General features: G+C 29.6%; 3 protein-coding genes across 6 annotated transcripts; 1 reads left to right on the forward strand and 2 right to left on the reverse strand.

Annotated features, from left to right (window-relative positions):
• Positions 1 to 239: 239 nt before the first annotated feature.
• Positions 240 to 1,614, reverse strand: LOC126848882 (exosome complex component MTR3-like). The gene is made up of 4 exons (XM_050590161.1): positions 1,271 to 1,614; positions 924 to 1,177; positions 638 to 784; positions 240 to 560 (listed from the first exon to the last, which is right to left on the reverse strand). The coding sequence occupies exons 1-4, from the start codon at positions 1,512 to 1,514 to the stop codon at positions 261 to 263; spliced, it is 945 nt and encodes a 314-aa protein (XP_050446118.1). The 5' UTR covers positions 1,515 to 1,614; the 3' UTR covers positions 240 to 260.
• Positions 1,615 to 2,333: 719 nt separating this feature from the next.
• On the reverse strand, positions 2,334 to 3,531 carry LOC126848883 (baculoviral IAP repeat-containing protein 5). Its single transcript, XM_050590162.1, has 4 exons — positions 3,369 to 3,531; positions 2,963 to 3,172; positions 2,744 to 2,864; positions 2,334 to 2,632 (listed from the first exon to the last, which is right to left on the reverse strand). Exons 1-4 carry the CDS (start codon positions 3,389 to 3,391, stop codon positions 2,519 to 2,521), a joined length of 468 nt encoding a protein of 155 aa, XP_050446119.1. The 5' UTR covers positions 3,392 to 3,531; the 3' UTR covers positions 2,334 to 2,518.
• Positions 3,532 to 4,522: 991 nt separating this feature from the next.
• Positions 4,523 to 13,177, forward strand: LOC126849109 (protein Daple). Of its 4 annotated transcripts, none has more exons than XR_007687354.1 (24): positions 4,523 to 5,086; positions 5,220 to 5,302; positions 5,399 to 5,708; positions 5,781 to 5,894; positions 6,005 to 6,192; positions 6,611 to 6,692; positions 6,773 to 6,951; positions 7,039 to 7,165; positions 7,249 to 7,372; positions 7,477 to 7,811; positions 7,901 to 8,182; positions 8,253 to 8,359; positions 8,458 to 8,649; positions 8,736 to 8,883; positions 8,960 to 9,142; positions 9,253 to 9,540; positions 9,649 to 9,849; positions 9,939 to 10,084; positions 10,220 to 10,312; positions 10,413 to 10,476; positions 10,735 to 10,843; positions 10,930 to 11,030; positions 11,143 to 11,521; positions 12,266 to 13,177. XR_007687354.1 is itself a non-coding variant. In XM_050590667.1 (24 exons), coding segments are annotated over exons 1-24 (3,753 nt in total). In that variant the 5' UTR covers positions 4,523 to 5,029; the 3' UTR covers positions 12,267 to 13,177. The 4 variants fall into 4 exon arrangements, 2 of the variants coding, with proteins under 2 accessions (XP_050446624.1, XP_050446623.1); XR_007687355.1 differs by lacking the exon at positions 12,266 to 13,177 and adding an exon at positions 11,703 to 12,259; XM_050590667.1 differs by having other exon boundaries at positions 11,143 to 11,381.
• The last annotated feature ends 349 nt before the right edge of the window (positions 13,178 to 13,526 follow it).

A 13,526-nucleotide genomic window follows, 5' to 3' on the forward strand; every position in this document is an offset into this window, starting at 1 on the left:
AGTAAAACAAATTTGTCAAAATTTTTACTTATTTCTCTTATAGATATTCTTTCTGCTTAACAATAATACTATATCATTTAAAAACATGTATTTTAGTTACCTTTTCTATATTTAAATTTAAAAAATACACATAAATGAGCAAGTGTCACTTTTATATATATATATATATATATATATATATATATATATATATATATATATACATATATATAGTTAAATACGAAGCAATTTCATGACAATTTAAATACTATATATCTTCTTTATTTCGTATCTATTTTTTTAATACATGGACGAAATGTTTTGAATACAGTCTTTACAAGACATTGTTCCAACAAGGGACATATATCCTTATGAGCTTTGCTTAAAAGATCCATGGAATGTACAATCGTATCTATATCGATGCTTCCCACTACAAACATTTCAGAAATTTGCCCATGTTGCGGAAGAGCAGCTTGTATTATAATCCCATGATTTTGAGTTGTGCCTGGTACAGATTTTGTACAACAAAAGGATTCTTCTGCGTCTGTTGGATCCACTAAATACGTTTTATCATATATACCCTATCGAGCAATGAAAAATTTCTAGTTATAAGCTATGTTATAAATTTGTTAAAATTAACATACGATAATCTACTCACAACAGTGGACGCAGTGACTAGACCAAACATTGGCACACCAGCACTTGCTAAAGCTAAACTAGCTGCCATTATCGCTGCAGCCAATGCAGAACCACCATTATCAAGAACTGTTGCGTATACATCAACTTGGAAATTGGGAAACTCTTGCTGAAATAGAGTTGTATAACAATGAGTAATTATAAACCCATTTTCAAATCGTACAGTAAATTATTAATCCCACAAGATTTTTTTACATTGTTTTAAAAGTGTTTGACAATTTCTGAGACAGATATTAAAAAATGCATACCAAACATACTGCTGGTTCCAGGGCTCTTTGCAATATTAAACTATATTCTTTCTCTTCGGCATCTTGCTGATGCAATTTTCGTTTGTGATGAGAAAAGGGTGCAAATTTGAACTCGCAATATAATTCCCCTTGCACACAATAACCAGTTTTATTAGGCAATTCTCTAGGATCGAATACTGAACAGATAACCTTGGTATTGCCCAATTCGATGTATGCAGAACCTTTAGCCTGACTAATTATACCTGTTTTTAAAACTAAGAAAATTTTTCTTTTAAATCTTCTCTCAAGACATTAGAAAATTCAACTTGTGGATTGTTTTGATTATAATTTTAATCTCATAACCTTACATATATTTCTAAGCTCGTTGTTTGATCGTCCGTCATGCCTTTTCGAAGCATTAAATTGTATCTCCTTGTCCTTCACTTCGGAGTGTATATAAATATTATACGGAACAGAAGCTTCTGGTCCGTTAATGCGTTTCTGATCAACCGGCATTATATAAGTATTGCAACAGTAGAGTATGCGTGTAAAAAATAGAACAATGCGCTCTATATAGGGTGTTTCACACACACACACACACACACACATCATAGATTTAATTTCCTATAAATTTCTTGACTATTTGAAGTAATCTGGAGTCAATTTTTCCTTAGTAAAGTTATCCTTCCTTTTTGTTTTGCAAGAATTGTCAAATTATTTACTGTATTTTAAATATCTTTTAAATTGTAAATCTATCAAAGAGAGTGCATTTATATAAAAAATTTAATAGAGAAAATATATTTTTTTTTTTTAGATTTTTTACCACATAAATATTCTCACATTTTTCTGATAAAATTTAAAAAAAGAACTTTTTCAATTTCGCTTAGAAATCATCAATTTCTTATTCAGGAAAAATCGACTCTAAATTGATTAAAAAATCTATAAATAACGGATCGCTCGATAAGTAAGATATCCTATATATGTCGTGACTAATTCATTTTATAAGGTAATCAGTCAATAATATATCACGCAATAATATAGATATAATTTATAATAAATGAATTATTTATAAATACAAATTAAAAAATTTTTAAACATTATTTTATATATGCTAATCGCCTTATAAAATAGAAAGAAACAAGATATCAAAAAAAGAGCTTTCAGTAATTTTTATGTAATGCTGCATTACTCTTATTAAATATATGCTTTATATGAAAATTATACCGAGTAAATTCGAAAAAAATAACTATTAAATTTGTTATTCATTATAAAAAAATGTAACTTAAATAAGTTATTTTTTTCGTTACAAATAAAATTTTTAATACTTCGGTAACTGTAATGGTAACGTTACGAAAAGAAGTAACTGTATAGGTAACATTACTCTTTAATCCTGATTTTTCATTAGATAAGATAGATTAAAAATGTGACCAATTTTATTCTGTATACATATATATATATATATATTTTTTTTTTAAATATTACAAAATATATTTAAACAGTTATGAATATATTGAAAATCTTGGAAACAGAGATATGTAAAAAAGAAAAGATATTTCTATTATAAGATTAATATAAGATCATAAGATTAGCATAAGATTAATATAATTAGTTATTAGCTAATCAGTGCTTTTTTTATTTTTTTGTGATGTTTTATATGCAGATAGTAGATCACTTTTTGATGCTGCAGCTTCATCTTTCAACGCAAAGCTTATTTTATTTAATTCATTCATCTACAAAAAATAAATTTAACATTAATAGATATAACATTACTATTAAGTATAAAGATAATTAAATAAATTGATAACTAATACGCAGCTCGTATGTATACATGCACAACTTACATAATTTCTTATTTGATATTTTGTATATAAATGATACATCTCATACACCGTCCAGTCTTTTTCATCCGGCTTATTCAATTGTACAAATGGACAGTCTGATTGATGTTTCACATGTTCATCCCTGCAAATTACATCAAAATTTCAAAATGCTTGTTACAAAAAGAAATAATAATATATAACAAAAGGGATAAAGAAATTATTTTATTGTACATGACTGACCATGGATCATCATGTGGTTCCCAACCATCGAGTTGTTTGCCACAAATAAAACATTCGACTAAATCTGGTTCATCAATGTTTCCAATAACATAAAATCCAGCGGCAATCATGCTTTTGGCATTACACTTGTCAGATGTTTTAAAAGGCCAATTGTTGAATGTCTTTATTCTGTTTTGCTTCCAAAAGACAGACGTAGGATCCATTACGAGCCTATAGATGTAGAATAAAAATAAAAAGGCTAATTCTAACTAATTTCTTAACAATCTCGTTTAGAAAACTTGCTAAAAGCTTCTACAACTGCAAATTGTGATAAAATGCAATTTGTGTTTATACTAAATACAAGTAGCAAAGATAAAAAGATATATTTCGGTTTTGCTTCGAATGTATTACTTATGTTAACACTTACGGCATTAGAATGTCATTATCCATATTGTTCGAATAGTTTTGTTGATATAAACAAAATGTGCAAAAAAAAATCTTATATCTTAGGAGCGATAGAAGTAATATTTATGCTGGGTTCGGACCGGGTTCTAACACACTTTCACCGGCTATACCCCAGGGACGCCGAGAGCTAGGAGTAACCTAGTGAATCTAGGAGAATGACATAGCGCGGAACTAGTTGGTTACTAGGAAGTTTCACTAGGTATTTTAGGGATATGGACGCAACTAGGTATATGTAACCTGTAACATATGTACGTTAGTTCTAGAAAGTCACTGCTGTACAGCTAGCTAGTTCTAAATAATGCTTCCTGATTCGTCGATCTAAAGAATTCTCAATTCCTTGCACCATCGATTATTATTACTGAAAAGAATTAAAATATATTCTGTTTTTAGGCTAAATAATCATATGGAACTAGAATGATAAGCGATTAATGAAATTAGTTAACAATTGAAATAAAAGCAAATGGATTAAATAATTGTTCTATATTCCATAGGTATTTTGCAGGGATAAAAGCGGTACTTAATTACTAGCTAAAATATAGTTTTTAAAATTGGCAGAACGTTACACACGCTTTTAGCGCTATGAGCGTACTCTATCTTTGTTATTTATTGAAGTTGAACAAGGATAGAGCACGCTCATAGCGCTAAAAGCGTGCTCCCCGAACCCAGCCTTACATATCTAGGCTGCATTCCAAAACGTACTCTCCGAGGAATAATTTTACTCGATGGCCGTTCCGAAACTTTCTTTAGCGTTTTTGATTAGTCCAAGCCGACTATCGAGTAAAATTTTCCTCGCAGAGGAAATTTTTCATTGTTTTGGAACCTAGCCCTAATATTACCGCAGGAAACAAAACTGAAAATTTAAATTGTAATTCCTCTTATTTTTATTTACAATTTATCGCGTTCGAAAACACAAGTTTTCAAAACGTCAACCAATCATAACGTGTGATATAAAGAAAAACGCAAAAGAATAAACCGTAATAGTGAGAAATTTAAATTTGACCAATCGGAACAAATGGAATAAAAATTTCTTTATCTCGATTGGACGAACGAATCGAAAAAACGTTCTGCTCAAGAAGTTAATTTTAGAACACAACTTAGTCGATCGATTGATGGAGTTTGCGCGACGCTCATCCTACTCGTTCACGATATTGTGCTTTGTTGTGAAAACGATCAACTGTCAGAAACGCCAAGATTTTTGTTTCCTGTCGGCGTACTTTTCGTTTGTAACGGAGTAAACGTCAACTTGTTTAAAAAAGTATATACTTATACAATATACGAAATGCGTTCATTTTGCGCGAATGTGACGAAATTGAAGACGATGATCCCCAGCTGATCGCGATTGTTCGCCTCCGCTGTGATTGTGCCGCTTGTGACTTCAACCAAACACAAACTTGCATGTCTCCTTCGTGAACGATTAATAAATCCTGAGGAATTATTTCGAGTGGCAGGGTCGTAATATTGCGAAAGGAAATTGCGCGACAAGTTCACAGAGTGGCGAGAAACGTAGCGAGAAGTTGCTCGACGATTCTTCGATAGCTCCGATTTCTTCATGACGGTATTCTTGAGGAAAAAAATATCAACGAAATCCTCAAATGATAACCATACGATTATTCTATATAAAATATGAAGATGGCTTCCTTGGAAATTGACGATTTATTGACCGGGCCGTTGGTTACTTGGGTAAGTCTATTGGTTAGAAAGATATTTCAGATATTTGAAGAAATTCGATCAGAAAATACAATTAGATTGTATATTTAAATATCGATACGATTAAATTATATGACATGTTGATTGCACATTTTTTTCTCAATAGTTTGTTAGCTGCCTGGAAAATCCCAATGTTAATTATGAAGATTTAGTGGATGGTGTTTTGTTGCATAATGTCTTCCTGCAAATGTAAGTAGCAAATAGCACATACGCTTGTGATATATCAAGATATTAAAATGGTATGATTTTCAAGAAAGATGAAATTTGCTTGCATTATATTTATAGCAATCCAGAACCGTTGCACGATGAAGTAGTACCTTCTAATGGCAATTCTGTTATTCGTACGAAAAACTTGAAGACTATAGTACAAAATATGAAACAATTTTACGAAGAGGAATTGGATCACTTGATTTTAAAATTACCTGATGTCACAAATTTAGGAAAAGAACCAGAATTGTATATAGCAGATATGAAATTGTTGTTATTGCTACTTCTTGGATGTGCTGTCCAATGTCCAAATAAGGAGAAGTTTATTACTAACATAAAAACGTTACATGTTGATACGCAACTTGCAATAGTAGAATGCATTAAACAGGTGCTGTATCCAAAATATCAATAATAAAATATTTTTAATAAAAATAATAATATAAAGATTTATGATGTATAGGTGACGGATCATCAAGATATAGTCATTACGCAAGATGCCATGGAAAATGCAAACATGGGTTTTTTATTTACCCAAATCAAAAAATGGATTCAAGAATTGGATTTATATCGAGAGGTATATTATTGTCTCAATCTTATTATTTCTTGTAACGGATGACTCTTTTATTCATGTTTTTAAGAAAACATCTAATTGTTTATACAACATTATATACAACACTAAAACAGAAATGGAGAGATGCAGCACTAGATGAGAGCGTTGAACGAAATGATTCCTCCATCAGTGCAGAATCTGAGGAAATGAGTAAGATACAACAAGCTCATCCTGTCACTAAAGCAGAAAGAGAAGATAACCATCATTATGCGGTTGAATTGGCCGATTGGAAATCTAAAGTTCGGAAACAGCGCCAAGAATTGTACGTGTGTTTTTCAAAGCCTTTTTTTTCTCATTATAGGGCTAATTTAGTAAATTGTGATACAATTGACAAGAAAATAATAAATCTCGCAAAAAATGTACAAAAAGATGTAAAATGAAAAAAAAATTTTTGATACAAAAGTGTATGGATCGTTATTCAAGCGTACATTGATGTAACCAAATTATACATATCTATTGATTAATATTCTTTTTATATGTAATTATAATAATAATTAATAAAAACAATTTGTTTTATAAATAAGGTATATCACCTATTATCACGTATACTTTTGTAACAAAATTAAGAAAATTTGTTCAATACTTATTTTTGTACGATTTGTCTTGTCGATTTATAATTTTATTGCATTTTATTAATTGCTCTACACTAGCTTTTTAATATTTGGATAATAATTTTGCAGGGAGGAAAAAACGGAAGCTTTACTCGAATGTAAGGAAGAATTGGAGCATAATAAAGCATTGCTCGTAAAACTAAGGCAAGAGGTAATGTATATTGAGTATATATTTTTAAGTAATATTTTTATAGTAGAGAGGAGTTTTATATATAGAATATACAATTTTAGCATCAAGAACTGATGCATGAAGCTCGTACTGCCAAATCTTACAGGGATGAATTGGATGCTGTGATTGAAAGAGCAGATAGAGCGGATCGTTTAGAAATAGAAGTAGCACGGTATAGAGAAAAACTCACAGATATTGAATTTTATAAAACTCGGATAGAAGAATTACGTGAAGACAATAGGTAATATATTTTTTATTTTTATATTTTATAATATAATACTTTAATAATATAATAATTGCTACAAATCGTTTATTATATGTATTTAAGAGTTTTAATGGAGACTAGAGAAATGCTAGAGGAACAATTAAGCTTGTCAAGAAATAGAGCAGACAAAGTATTGGAACTCGAATCTGAAATTATCAAATATAAGCAGTTACTTAATGATATGGCATTGGTAAGAAATTTCAAAGTTTTGCTGTATTATAAATTTAAGAAAGAGCACATGGAATTAAACAGAATTAAAAATAATTTTCTCAGGAACGTGCTGCTGACAAAAAAAAATATCAAGAACTTGTCGAGGAGAATACACAATTACATCAATTAACAAAAGCTGCTGCTAGCGAGGCCGCATTAGCAGGATCTAGTGATTCCGAAGAACCAGGTGATTTATCAAATTCTATATCTTGAGATATATTATAGAATAAAAACCTTGTTATTTTATTATTATTTTTAATAATTAAGACTAAATATAATTAATTTGTTTAGTGCATGATGATAATAGACTGTCCGAACAATTAACGAGTAATGCTCAGACGCGAGCATTAAAATTAGAATTGGAAAATCGTCGTTTAAACACTTTGATCGATTCATTGAAAGAAAGTTCCTTTTACGAAAATTCATCTCGCATTTTGGAATTGGAAAAAGAGATAAAGAAGCTTTCATTGAAGATTGAATCATTGAATGATAATAAAGAAAGACTTATGCAACAAAATACTGATTTAGAATTGGTCTGCAAACAAGCATTAGAAGAAAATAAAAAACTTCAAAATACCCTTAAAAATCAACGAACTTCTTTTGAGAAACAACAACAAGAAATCCAAGTATGTTGGAACAAATTATACTTTTCTAAACACTTTATCTCAATAATAATAAACTTTTATTATTTTGCTTTTCTTTTTACCATCTTCAGACTCATCATGCGAAAATGATAGAATTAGAAAAAAATTATGATATAGCAGTGAAAGAAAAGCAACGTGTTCAATTATTATTGGAGAGTGTGCAACGACGCGATGACGAGTTGGAACGCACATTGGAAATGACGAATCAAAAAGTTGAAAAGTTGAAACTTGCTGCAAATAATGCCAATGATATTAAATTCAAATGCCTTGATTTTGAATCGAGATTAACAACAATAGAAAAAGAAAAAGATGCAGCACAACGCGATCTTTACAAATGTAGAGAAATGATTGAAGTAAATATTAACTAAACATGCTGTGCTATAAGTATAGTATATGTATATATAACTTTTAATAATATTTTAGGAGAAAGATGTAGCTTTAGATAAAGCAACAAATATGATAGAAGTCTCGGAAAGAAAGATCTTGCAACTTGAGCAGGAGTTACAGGATTATCTTACACAAATATCAAGGTAGATTTAAAAAAAAATTATTGTTTGTATAATAAATTATTGTCATAATTAATACTTAACCTAATTTAGCGAATGTTATGAAACAATTATTATTTTAGATTGCAAGAAATTGAACGATCTAGCAAAGAGCTCGATTCACGAGCTGCAATTGATAGAGAAACTTTAGAGATACTTCAGTCTAATCTCGTAGCAGAAAAACTTAGCAATCAACAGTTGTATACAGTTCTAGAAAAACTTGGCCTTAGTGATAGTACATTATTGTCCCAACCGCTGGAAACTATATTGGAAAGGTGTGGCTAAAATAAAATTTTATGTGAAAAGAGATTCTTTTTCTCATCTTATTACATTTTATACTATGTGTGTAAATTTGTTGTAGGATTGCCCAAACACCAGAAATAATAAGTTACATTAAAAAATCGTTCATATCGGAGAGCAATGAGAAAACGACATCCGAATCAACATCCAATACCGAAAGAGAAAGTGATTTTAACGAAGCTTTGGAAACTATGATGGAACCTTTAAAAGTATATATTTACATTCCAAACATGTAAAAATTCTTACATATACTTTACTACATTATATTTTATTATTCATTTTCAGCAAGAACTGGAACAATTGCAAACAAAGTTATCACTGTCTAAAACGGCAATGGAGCAATTACAGTCTGAGAACATGAAACTTGAAGTTCACATAACAACGTTACAATCGCAAATTAATTCATTAACCGCGCAACATACCGCTTTACAACTGGCAAATTCGCAGCTTGTTGCGGAGAAAGAAGAGGTATTTATATTCCGTTTTTCTTAGTTTTTGTATTTTATTTTTACTTTTGCACTACGCTTATAATCTGCATATTTATACGAATTTTATTTATAATAATTATATACATCTAGCTTTTGAAAGAACGCAGCACGCAACAGCATATATATTCCGCATTACTTCATGATCAGAACACTTTGCAATCATTGCATGAACAACTAAATAATGAATATGAGAATCTACGTCGCGAACGGGATGCCCTTAAGTCGAATTTAAGAGACGTAAAAAATGAAGGTAGAACATTACGCGAGACTTGCGAGCGATTAGAAGCGAAAAATGAAACATTGCAATCTGAACGGGAGGCCTTAATTAATAACACAAAGAGTTTAAATAATCTGCGAGGAGAGCATTCCAAGTTGAAGGTACTTATTTATAAATGTCTGAAACATTCCATTCCATTTTTCGCATATATATTTTGCTTCATTGATATAAATGTAAAATAATAGACTGTAATAGCACAAATATTTTAGGATGACTTCAGAAATCTATACACTGCAAGTGAAAGATTAAAAGCAGAATATAGGAGTTTGCAAGATGATTACAGAAAGAATAAAATCGAGGTGAATCGCTTGACTTTAAAGCAAACTGAAATGCAGGGCGAACTTAGTATCAAAGATGAGCAATGTTCGGATTTGAAGATAGAAGTCAATAATCTTAATGAACGATGTGATGTACGAATATAATTTTATATAGTGCGAGCATATGTAGTAAATTTATTGATCAGTCTTATGAAAAATGCAAAATGTATATTCTTTTTTAGATGCTGTTAGAAATGAATTCCGGATTAGATAATGATAGACGTTCCTTAATGGAGCATATAAGTTTATTATTTGCGCAATATCACGAACTTTTAACGCATTCGCTTCAAGATAAAGAGCATTATCATATGGAAGAAAAATTGTTTGCGTTAGTATAATGGTTTAGTTGATATATAAAAATTAATATTTTAAACTTTTTTACATGTTATTTATAAATATTTTTATTATCTAACTGCGTAATTAATTTTTTTATTTTACAATACGTTTAATGCGTGTGTTGCAGGGATAAAGTTAATCATTTGTATAGGCAAAAAGAAAAGTTGGAGGACAAGATTATGGAGCACTATAGAAAATTGAACAGTTGCACTACCAAAAAGTATGTTTAGTAGTTTTATATAATCTGTATCTTCTCTCTAAATTATATATAAGATACAATTTTTTTCTCATAATAATTTGTACACATATTTTTAAAATAGAAAAGGTTTTGGAGCCAGTTTAGTTCGTAGAGTCAGGAAAGCTGGATCGGAGCTTCTTAATAAGGTGATTATAAGTAACTATAATAATTATTTATTTGTGGAATAGTTATGTACACAAATTCTCCCAAAAATTGCCAAGAATTTTTATATGATATATAAATTTATATTTATGTATTATTCTCATATATTTATTGACCTCTTTTTCACATTATAAATTTTTTTCATTGATTTATTTCGCTGTTTAACATACATTTACAATACATTTATTTATTACATTCTATAAGTGAATTAATCCAAAAGAAAGTATAAATATTTATTATAGAATCGACGCTCATGGACTGAAGATCCCAAACAATCAGATAGTAAAACGTACGAGTCGGATACAGGCTGGAATGATTCTGATGCGAGTACTGATGATTATCGTTTACCCGGTAAATAATTTGTCAAAAGAAATGTTCAATTATATGATTTTAATCAGATATTATCAATAACATAGTTCATCTTTATACAATTTTAGGACCGAGTAGAGTTTTCGGATCAGATGCGCTTGGACAAGCTGGTACCAGAAGAACGGTATATTATAATGACGACTCTCCACCATCATCCGCTTCTTTACCCGTAAGTAATAATAATAATGTTATTGCTTTGCAATTGTGCAACACAATAACAATAAAACCTATTGCATCGAGTATTTATTAAAATAATTATTGAATAATGATAATTATTGCAGACAGATAAGTTGCTAGGCGAACCCTTCCAGGAGCAAGGAAACGACGCTATTCAGATGGAAACGAATACAAAATCGGAAACGCAAATTGAGTCACGGCCCTTTTTGATTTACAATAAAGTATCGGCGGTCATAAATGAATCCAAAAACGTCAATAGTAATTCGATAAAAGACACAGCGCGAGATGAAGTACTCGCGGAAGCGCCGGTGGAGAAGGAACCAAAGACCGGGAGTCCAATATGGTACGAATATGGTTGTGTATAAATTTTCACACTGCCTTCGATGCTTCCATTAAGTTGAAGACGGAAAGAGGAAAAGAACGTATAAAGTATTTTCATATGTATATTCTCGTACTTTACACGGAATTTGCAAGAAAGCGTACGTAAGTATCCTTTTTCCGATTTTGATGCATATTTTTTCTTATTAATTTAATAGCATACATTTTGTATTTTACAATGGATAAAAGTTACGCAAATATTTGTTTATTAGCGTCGCAAAATCATCATCAAAAAGTATTATGATACTAAAGAATTATTAATTTCTTATAAGTAAATTTCTTTTAGTAAATGTGAACTGCCGTGTAATTAGATGTATTGCTTCCAAAATTATAAAATGGACTTAAGAATAGTCTACGCAAGTTCCTAAACTATTTGTATTAAGATAATTGAAGATATATGTGTTTATCATTGATATAATTTAAGAATTTTTCATTTTTAATGTGTTTCTTTCAATTTTATTTATTTTTAATTCAAATTTTTTTAAGTTTTTTTATAATAATGATATTACTCCTTGTATTTTCTCTTTCTCTCTCTTATGAGTAGAAGAGAAATTGGAAGAATGTAATTTGTTGATCAAACGTCTATGAATTATTTTCGTGAATGACTGACAAGATATAAAATAACAAATTTACAGTAATTAATAATAGTGTGCTCGATTTTCTTTAATACTTAATTTGTTCTATGATATATATGCTCTCATTAAAGGTTTTTAATATGTATTGTACATTGCTAAAATTGTACACTATTTATAATGTACATGCGTTACATACTTATTTGCTGTTGATATAAGATTCTTAGGCTTATATTTTTTGAAATATAAGGTAAAATTGTTTTCTTTTTCTTTATAGACGCCAAGACTAGTGTAATAGACAAGAATTTACTATACTGAGAATAATAGCATAAGCCTGCATTTATTTTTACAATTACACTGATTACCTCTATGTCATTTGGCTCTTATTACGATAAGCGCCGCTAGATTACATTTTTACGTTTTGATAACTTATATTTTTATAATAATTGTGTGTGTGTTTTTACACGAGTATACATATAGATAATATACATACATTTTTTGTGTCTTAAAATTTTATTACGCGATTTTACATAAAATATAAATGAATATTTATCGATCGACATATTGAATAACATTTATCTTTTAACGTATATTCTTGCCATTTTCAAGTATTATCTTCTAATGCGTCTTCCTACAGAAATAAATATAATATCAGTACGTGATATGATCTGTAGAGTTACAATTCCGTTATATCGCATGTTAAATAAAAGAAGCATTTATGATGATACCAAAGTATTCTTGCTTCTATATCTCACGACGTAAATTAACGTAATAGCGATAAGTGAAATCGATTGTGGCACATGCGATCGTTGATGCGTTACCATCCTAATTAAATTAATATACGATTCGAAATAATTGGTCATTTATAAGAGGCGTTCGGAATAATATTTAATTAACTACTCAGGACCAAAAGGAGTAAAGATTTTTTTGTTCTGATTAGTTAATAAAACGCCCATGGATAGGATTTCTGAATACACTCTAACAGTATTATAAGAGAGCACGTTATCAAACATAGCGTAACGCACATAAAGAAAATTATTGTAAGTACGATTCTCAAATATATTTTCTAGAGAAAAAAACTACAATCTTTTTTTTTTTTTATAATGAAAAGTTCCTAACTCTTTGATAATTATAAAATATATTTTTTGTTTAAGAGATATGATAAGATGATTATTTCTAGAAATATATTTCAGAAATCTTTCGGAAAAAATACACATCTTATATTTCCCATGTTTAATCAATCAAATATTAATAATTATGGCGATGAATTGATAATTAATAGTAATAATTCTAATAACTATATATTTATTAAGATTTATTATATTAATCCATCTTATATTAAGTTGACATTTTTAATTCGCGATTGTTAATTATGTACGTTGGTTTACGATAATTTGTTAAAAGCGTCCTGCATTTTCAATCAAAACTATGAGTATTGAAAAAGATTTTCGTATCTCGAAATTATCTTATTTCGATTATCATTAGGATATTTTGATCTCGCCTGATGACTTCCGCAAGAAATGAAACAGCTGCGATCA

This window comes from Cataglyphis hispanica, chromosome 4, assembly GCF_021464435.1.
Source record: "Cataglyphis hispanica isolate Lineage 1 chromosome 4, ULB_Chis1_1.0, whole genome shotgun sequence".
Classification (NCBI taxonomy): domain Eukaryota; kingdom Metazoa; phylum Arthropoda; class Insecta; order Hymenoptera; family Formicidae; genus Cataglyphis; species Cataglyphis hispanica.

Excerpts from the sequence above, each read along its gene's own strand:
- LOC126848882 (XM_050590161.1), bottom strand. The coding sequence starts at position 1,514 with ATGATGTGTGTGTGTGTGTGTGTGTGTGAAACACCCTATATAGAGCGC. Across the intron at positions 1,178-1,270 it reads CAACGAGCTTAGAAATATAT|TTTTAAAAACAGGTATAATT; the intron begins GTAAGGTTATGA and ends AAATTTTCTTAG. Across the intron at positions 785-923 it reads TGGAACCAGCAGTATGTTTG|CAAGAGTTTCCCAATTTCCA; the intron begins GTATGCATTTTT and ends ACTCTATTTCAG.
- LOC126848883 (XM_050590162.1), bottom strand. The coding sequence starts at position 3,391 with ATGGATAATGACATTCTAATGCC. Across the intron at positions 3,173-3,368 it reads GATAATGACATTCTAATGCC|GCTCGTAATGGATCCTACGT; the intron begins GTAAGTGTTAAC and ends CTACATCTATAG. Across the intron at positions 2,633-2,743 it reads AATATCAAATAAGAAATTAT|ATGAATGAATTAAATAAAAT; the intron begins GTAAGTTGTGCA and ends TATTTTTTGTAG.
- LOC126849109 (XM_050590666.1), top strand. The coding sequence starts at position 5,030 with ATGAAGATGGCTTCCTTGGAAATTGACGATTTATTGACCGGGCCGTTG. Across the intron at positions 8,183-8,252 it reads AATGTAGAGAAATGATTGAA|GAGAAAGATGTAGCTTTAGA; the intron begins GTAAATATTAAC and ends ATAATATTTTAG. Across the intron at positions 8,650-8,735 it reads CTGGAAACTATATTGGAAAG|GATTGCCCAAACACCAGAAA; the intron begins GTGTGGCTAAAA and ends AATTTGTTGTAG.